Source organism: Vidua macroura, chromosome 2 (genome assembly GCF_024509145.1).
Source record: "Vidua macroura isolate BioBank_ID:100142 chromosome 2, ASM2450914v1, whole genome shotgun sequence".
In the NCBI taxonomy this organism is placed as follows: domain Eukaryota; kingdom Metazoa; phylum Chordata; class Aves; order Passeriformes; family Viduidae; genus Vidua; species Vidua macroura.
In genome coordinates this window covers 32648453-32657250 of record NC_071572.1, presented here as the reverse complement: position 1 = coordinate 32657250, position 8798 = coordinate 32648453, and the positions used below count along the sequence as shown (strand labels likewise).

Below are 8798 nucleotides of genomic sequence, written 5' to 3'. Positions count from 1 at the left end.
CCCTCCATGACCTAAACACAGCTATGTTTTAGATATTTGAGACAAGTTAAAAACAAAAGAAAGATTTTGAAAAACTAAAATTAACTTTTGGGTTAGTTTTTCTTTTTTTTTTTTCCCTATTAAAACTCAGTGGAAAACCAGAGCAACAGTAATGAGAGACAGTGATGTTTCAAAGAACATAATAGCATTTCTGCTCCTTTAGAATTACCATTGCATTAGTTTTTGCTTGTTTGCAGGGTTTTCCTTTTGAGGAAAAAGGAACTCCTTTCAAGTCACATCCACTATTCATTTTTTCATCAAATACTGCCTGGAAGAGACACACATTTTTTGAGTTCATTAAAAAAATTATCTCCAAAAGAGAAAAGAAATAGAATTGTTGTTTTAATTATCTTTTAACTTCAATCTTTTGTAACAATTTGTCATGCAAAGGGTAGTGAAAAGCTATTGCTATTTAATTCTGGATGTGTTTTGTTTGCTTAATAACAATTATGTAGACAGTCTGTAAAAGACATCACTTAGTTTAATACTGTAAAACTAGTTTTTGAAAAAATGGGTAGTTTAGAATTGAATGCTGAAAACCTTGAAAATACAAAATTGTTTTTTAGTGTAAAATATAGTTGGAAATTTTGGAAAAGAATGAAAAGAACCTCTTTCTACATGTGGCAGCTATTTCATGTTTAATCCAAGTGTCACAACTGAGTTCCTGTAATGCACTGTTCAAGCCACAAGTGTTCAGTCTTTAGCTCAGGCACAGGGAACAACTACTGTGAGTAAATATTGCAGTGTTTAATGCTATGAAAAGAAAAAAAAAAGTCCTTTGGCATACATGTTTTTCAATTTTATAATACAACTTTGAAAGAAAAAATAAGAATGCATGGGCACACTTTTGTAGCAGACTGAAATCCAAAGAAAGTCATATATTCCTGGTGCTACTATAATTTTTACTCATGGGCTATGCACTATGAACTGCTACAATGACACAAATAAGCAGGAATCTTGTCCTGCTTCAAGTATAGTACTTTAGAAATCAATGACCATCCTGTGTTTAATGAGTCATAAAAAAACACAGTTAAAAGCTTGAAAAACTGTAGAAGTTATGCCTACAGCTGCCTCTCAGATAGGCAAGTCTTATTTATATCAAAATTATAGCTTTCTTCTCTTTCTCCCTTTTCATCTCTAAGTTAAAACCAATATGTGTGGGTAAGTGGCTAACTCAATGAATCTCAGACCTCTGCAGAACGTCACATCCACGTTTTGACCCTACCAGACATTTCTTGTTATCTCTTGGTGGTTACTCTATATCAAGGAGATCATCAATTTCCCCAAACCTATGGTATCAAGCAAATTTAAATACAAATGAGTGTTTTCATCAGCTTTGGCTTATTTGCTAGTGCCAGTGTACATTTCTCTGAGCCTTAGGGATATGGCAGCATTTTGAAGAAAGTTATGAGAATGAAAAATAAAAATTTAATATTTAAACTTTTCCTGAATTGTGAATAGCTCCTATGGTAAAGGACAACAGCAGAGATTTTAATATACAATAATTATTCATAAACATCGCTTACACTACAAATTCAGCTGAACTTTGTAAGAACCTTTTTCTTAAAACAAACAGCAGTTAGGAGAGAATTCTTCTGTGTTTTTCTTTCCCAGGAAAATACATTTTAAAATTCTTCATCAGGCTCTGTGATGGTAAAAGTTAATATGGTCTTTTTTAATTGGAGATGAAACTGACTGTGTCCTTCACTTTTTCTGCACTTTCACCATCCATCCGCAGTGAGAAAACACAGCAGTCTTCACTGCTACAGGCAACATTTAAAGATAGAGGTATCCAACCCAGTAGACCAGGTTAAACAGCAGGAAGGATGTAGGGAAAAAGACCCTAGAGTAAGAGTCCAGTTCTAAGATGTCTATGTGAATCCGTCCTCTCCTCCATGAGCCTGATTTACACTCTTCATAACAACAGAAAAAGCTCTGACAGTCTTTCCCATCCAGACATTCATAGACACATGCATCTTCAAAATCTTGCCAATACATGGCATTGTTCAATGTGATGACTGTAGTTGGTGGTCTCATATCAAGTACAGAATAATTCTGAGGAGAGAAAAAAATTGCAACAGTTTGATAAGTTTCCCTGGATGATGCAGTTCAAAATTAATAATCACAGCAGAAAGCAATAATTTTTTCACACTTAGGAGTTCACTTACCTGTCAGAATATAATTTGCAAGTTGTTTTAAACACTTGCAGCTACTACAAGATGGATTCTCATAAATAAGGAAGATATCCCCCCCCCACATTTACTTATACAATGTCCTCCAGTTTGCATAGGTGCATTCACTGCCTCTTAACTTTACTATGATTTATAAAAACAGATATGGTCTGCAATAGATAGTGATCATTTCAGTACAGGATTTCAAAATGCCATCCTGAGGTATGTCCCCTTAGTGCTTATCACACTAACCATGATCAGAAATAGGACACTTTGATGCCATGCATCCTCACAGCAGCATTCATGCTTACAGACCTCTCCTTCAATGTACTCCCTATTAACACTTTGTCAGCTTTTCTGTCACATCATTTCCTTGGCATGCAAGATGCCTTCTCACAATAGTCTCCCCTCTCATTAAGCCACCCATTCCATCTTCACAAGTGTCACCTCCTCCACTGACATCACTAGAAAATGTCCCATCAGCTTTGCTGCCTGTCTGTACCATCCTGACAAGTCAGACACAGCCCTGTCAGCTTGGTTTTCTCTACCTGAGGCCTCTCCTCTCCCTGGCGCTGTGCTGAGCATTGGCATTGCCTGCAGGAACATGCTGGCTGTGCCAGGAACAAGCTGGTCACAACTGCTTGCATTTAGGAGGATGCTCAGGGCTCTTGCTTCCATATGACACAAAGTACTCAACATTTCCTGCTGAAAGTGTTGGGGAGTATCTGAAAACTTTCCTCCTGGATGTGAAAAACATTGGTGATATGACTGATGTGCCTCAGTGGAAATGTTTCCTTTTGATATTGACTTAATTTGCTTTCTACAAATCTTTTGGTTTGGCATGTTGTAGTATTTCCCATCTCATTAAAAATGCTGGTCCCTGAGCTAAGAACTTAATGTGGCATCCCTCTACTTAAATGTTGGCACTGCCAACATAGATTACATCTGAACAACTGCCCTACGGAATGCAGTCAATTACTTCTGGACACAATTCATTTTATCATAAGTAAATGCTAAAATGTCTCAGGTGCATTCTGCTGTGAACTGCAAGCTGATTGCAGTTTAGAAGCAGATTATTACAAATCTATTTGTTGTGAATGACTTTATCTCTGAGAATAGATGACAGAAATCACACCCATATGGTTTTCTCTCTCTTTTGTAAAGTTTTGTGTGGCTTGTTTCAGAGCCTTACAATGTGAAAAAGGTATAAGATAATTGTACAAGCAGTCTTTTTTGACTCTAGTACTTCGGAAAGAAAAGACTGACTAGAGTATACACAGAGTTCTACTATACCACTAGGTCATATATTGCAGGTCTTTATGAAAATTTCCAACTCAGGGACTGAAATTTTCCATGCCTGTCTAAAATATTTATGTTTAAAATAATAAAGGCTCAGAGAGGTTTTTGTGATTGAAGATAAAAAAGTGCTCTGTCTCTGCAAAGGAAAATTCCTCATGTCTGGGGTATTTTGTTGTTATTTTGTTATATTAACTATCTGCTCAGGACAGAAGATAAAACATTTGCCCTAATAATACAGAGAGATTCATCTGGTTGTTTTAATCTCTGTCAAGTAGGAGGTATCCTGAAGTGACAAGACACAAGAGGAAGGTGGATGGTTCCCCCCAGGTTCTATGTGTCCAGCTGAGCTGGGGTTGGGAGGAGAGTAGTGAACACACTGTGAGCACCATCCCAGTCCCACCCAGGAGGTCTGCTAAGGCAAAGCACTTCTCCAGGGCCTTGGACAAGGTGGTTTAGGTGCAGTGTTAAACATGCTTAATAATATTGTTACTGACAATGTATATGTGTGTTTACTAGGAGGAAAAGACTTGGGATTACTGGAACATGGGTTTACTAAAATTAATAAATTTCACCTTTTAAGTGCTATCACTACAAAGCTGAAAAAGACAAAGTGATATCTTGAAAACCAGAGACATTGCTTATTTAAGCTCTAATTTGAAGATTTTTTGTATAGACAAACGTCCTGCTCAGTACCTATCTTAAGGTGAAAAAAAAAAAAACCAGTGAGTAAAAAACTTGAAAATGCTGCAAATGCTTTCCAAGCAGATTAGAATGACTAGTTCTAGATAAAGGCTTTTATACCCTAATGTCCTTTTAATTATCTTTCTCTATACCTTTTAATTGGAAAAAGGAAAGTGCTACTACCCATTCAACATGCTCTGTTAACTTCATCTTCCAGAAAAGTCTGTCCAGGGAGTGACAGCAGTAGAAAGTGGATAGATGTGATGCTTGCTGTAAACCACTAATTGTCAATGAGTAGAATTTCTAAGTTATATGAAGTCTTAAAATACATCAGAGAACTCATTTTTTTAAAAAAATAAATATATATTTTTATTTGTAAAAGGATAGGCTAATGACAGCAGTAGAAAGTGGATAGATGTGATGCTTGCTGTAAACCACTAATTGTCAATGAGTAGAATTTCTAAGTTATATGAAGTCTTAAAATACATCAGAGAACTCATTTAAAAAAATAAATATATATTTTTATTTGTAAAAGGATAGGCTAATAACATGGATCTGGCAGTTGTAAATGAGAAACTTCAGCATATCCAGCCTAAGAAATGCAAGCCCCAATGTTTTAGTTCTGACTCTGTTCTTATCTGATGGCAGACCATACAACCAGCTGGTTAACTGGCTTCATGATTTCTGAGTGCTTTATATTTGCATATACTGTAGCAGGTATGCATACAACTTAGAGACACAATTTTGTGCTCTGTTCCAACATTATTGCTGCTGCACATATTCAATTTGTAGATAGAGTACAACTACCTGTGTTCAACTTGTGTGCCCAAATTATTTGAAAATCCACCTGAAAGCTTACTAAAGGTTTTCATATGCATAAATGAACTTTCTTTTTCTGTGAAACTTAGTTAAAATTTCATAGACATTTATGACTTGTAATAACTTGTAATTATTACTTTCTCATAAAATGTAGTGAGAAATTTCTGTATTATATAAAGCAGTCACACAACATTTCTGAGGTAAAAATAACACATAATATTCTTTACTTGACCCTCCACCCTCTCATATCACTTGACAAGTCCTTATAGAAAGAGGCAGCTATGTTCCTCTACCACAGCTGAAAACAAACTGACCTTTTAACAAAAAAGCAAACCAATATTTTTAGTGATGTCAGGGTAAAGCTTAACATAGCAATACAGCTCTCTCAGGAATTAGTGCAAGTAAATGTCAACCACCTATTTGTGCCCCCAATTCTCTCACTGAATAAAGTAACTTACTTACCATTACATGACCAAAACTTACATCAGGTAGCTTAAATAAAGATAACAAAAGAATTATTCAGAAGAAAACATACTTAGTGCTTCACATGCATCTATATTCAATAGTATTCCTTGGACCAAGCCCTTAAATGCATAAAACACTCCATGCAGTGTGTTCTATATGTAGTGGATTCAGCATAATATTCTGTACACTTGAAAACGGCATGAAACTTCAGCAGAATGCACATCTGGTTTTCACAGACTAAAAATCTTTATTCAACCCATTAAATTTATTTATTGATCGAACAATAGGTAAGTGAACGTTTTTTCTGGTGTTAATTTAAATCCCGTCAATGTTGCATGCTTTCTCACATCTTTATTCATATGTCTGGAGTTACACCCTACTAACAAAGATACTCATTACTTTTTAATTCAGTCTTTCTATAGGATGGCAATTTTTGTTTGATCACTAGCAAGTTCATTTCACTCTCAAACTTTTCTTTTGGTAACAATCTTTTGCTTTTGTGAGCAATGCATTTTTGCAAGAAGCTATTTTGGGTTTAATGGAGTTGTCATTGACTAAGTAGTGGCTTTCTAGACTTTCTCTAATCCCATATTTGTTTCAGCTTTTCCTTCATTAGTTCTTCATTCAATCATTTCCTATAGCTCTTCATTCAATCCCTTTTTACATCATGACCTATTATTCCCTAAATTTAGGCTTCTCTCTCTTCAATTTCCTTCTTCACATTTTTCCTATTTGGCTTTGATTTCTGATTTGAAATGTCCTTATTTCCTCAATTACATACAATGGCATCCAACATCTCCAACTACTGATCTTGAACAAATAATATTTATCACTGATCTTGAGTGGTCAATCCCCTTCCGTATGTTTACACTGAGATTTTTTTCTCTATTAAATTGCCCCCTCTCATTCTGATAGTCATTTATGAAGTAAACAAGGCAATTCTTCCTGCATTATTGTTTTAGTTGATTCTAAATCAATAGCTTTTATGTTTTTCTGGGTGTTACAATTAGAAGTTGTTTTTTGGCCAAAAGTGAGCCATGCCTAAAACCTTTTTAAGTGACCTCCAGTTTTGTCCTTGGAAACATGCGCCTTTGTGCACAGGGCTTAAACCAAATGCTGGTTCCCAGCAGAGACAATGAAATTCTGCTTATAAATATTTCTAGACTTGTTAAGCCATGAAATAGCAATGCATTTGAATATAAACTGATGTGCATTTATTTGTATAACAAGTTATGCAATCTGTTTCAGTGGGAGACTTTTCTGACTACTAGCACAGTAATTGCAGGACAAAGGATGTGTAGACAGGGTTGCTGCTCCATGGCTGCTTCTGTTAGGAACAGACCTCACTCAGAAGGCACGTAACTGCTCCTACTGCTAATGCAAGTGACTTTTCCATCAGCTTTCAGGGCAGATCACACCACTGGGAAAATCTTGGAGGAGTGAAGTTGCCATGTGATTACAGGCTACCACTGAATGATTATCTGCTCTCTGAGCTGCACAAAAAGAAATTTAAATGCTCCCATCTTACCGACTTTTTCTTCTTAGTACAGTTTGGTTTCCTGCAACTTGAGTAGTAGTTGAGGGTGGCATACTCCATCAGAGCAGCAAATACAAATAGAAAGCACACAGTCACAAACAAATCCATGGCAGTGACATAGGAAACACGGGGCAATGACTTTCTTGCGATGGTACTCAAAGTTGTCATGGTCAATACTGTGGTGATGCCTGCAGAGAGAAACTTGATTTAATTGTGTGCAACATCACTTCTCTATATCACAAAAGAATCTTTGGAAATAAACATACAAAACAGAAATCCAGAGTGTACCCAAGTAATTGAAGAATTTCATTTGGTATTATTAAGAAATAATGGAAAATAATATCAGTAAAGACAAAGTTATTTTGTAAACATGGTTTTCCTCTGTTGTTTATTTTCATCTTTGCAAAAGTGACATTCCCATGCCTCTCAATATGCTTTTCTTCATCTCTTCCTTTTTCCGATCTCAGTTAGGTTGAGGGACACAATGAAGAAATTTTTGAAGAGAAATATGAAGCAGAAAAGATACTAAACCCAGAAAAATAAAATCAATAAACTTAGTAAGCAGTGAGGGAAACAAACAAACAAAAAAAAAACCTCTGCTAAAATCTGACCAAGAATTCTGAAAGTATGTCTTCACACCACTGCTTTCTTGGGAGTCCTCCAGTGCCATTTTCCTTCTGAGTAAGGGAAGTCAGTGTTACTTGCTCAGTCAGAATAAGACTCTTATACAAACTTCAGATGCAACATTAACAGAAATAGCCTTTTTAATTCATACAAAGCATCATTTCTGAGATTGATTTAGTAATAGTGAATACAATAGTGAATATCCAAAATAATAAAACCAGTGCTAAAATGAAAACTATGTCATGTAAGTTATTTGACTCCTAGTAATTCATACAATTTCTCTTCATTCCTGAGCAATAGAAGTCTTTTCATTTCCAACATGTTATGAACTGCATGTCTTCTGATAGAAGAAAATCCAACTTCTCATTGGCTAGGGAAAAAAAATAAAGCTTTCCCACAAGTAAGTCTCAAGAGAGAATCTCCTCAACAAATAACATAGCTGTAAGGTAATCTTTCTTTTTTTATAGTTAAAATTATGTTTCACAATTGTGCACAGTGTTTGAAATGGTAAGGAATGACTGAAATTATGCCTTAAAGTTAAATAACTTCTTCCTAAAAGCACTCTGGAGAGAAAGAAGTATCTGTGGATTACTTTTGACTACTTTCTCTTTATGAAGGATTGTTCATGTCTGACTTGTAAATTTTGATATAAGCTACAGTGATTTGATATAAGCTACAGGAACAACCTTCTCCATTCAAGCTAACAGAAAGTCCCCGGAAAAGCCAGAAGGCAAATTATTGCCTGTGTCTCAACCTTAAATAATAATTTTTAATTGAATTCCTTATATGTCTATTACCCAGAAACAAACAAACAAACAAAAAGTTTCTGAAAAAAAATCACAAGTCAATAACCAAGATGAAAGCAATGCTGATAGGAAGTGGAAAGTGTGGACTTTGTGTGTGCCTTGGACATCTAAAAGCCATTTCCTGAAATCTATGCCACCTCCTAGTATAAGCGGATAGGGTTGGCATGATCCAGAAACCTCTCCATACTCCTCAACATCAGTTCTGTACCCAGCTGATGCTTTAAAAAAGCTGCAAAGACTGTGTTTAGCCATTTATCACAGTAGCCAACCACAGAGATGCCCAAGTGCAGAAGGTGTGAACTGGCTGGCTTTGATTTGACCCTTACTAACTATAGGTCAATCACTTTCTGTATGGCC

General features: G+C 35.7%; 1 protein-coding gene across 1 annotated transcript in view; it reads right to left on the bottom strand.

Annotated features, from left to right (window-relative positions):
• Positions 1-1491: 1491 nt before the first annotated feature.
• The window catches only part of GABRG3 (gamma-aminobutyric acid type A receptor subunit gamma3), a 297044-nt gene continuing 289737 nt past the window's right edge, over positions 1492-8798 (bottom strand). The window contains exons 8-10 of the mRNA XM_053970180.1: positions 7003-7199; positions 5472-5501; positions 1492-2094 (exon numbers count right to left, since the gene is read on the bottom strand). Of these exons, the coding sequence (XP_053826155.1) occupies positions 1816-2094; positions 5472-5501; positions 7003-7199 (506 nt within the window). The 3' untranslated portion in view covers positions 1492-1815. The remainder of the gene's footprint in view (positions 2095-5471; positions 5502-7002; positions 7200-8798) is intronic.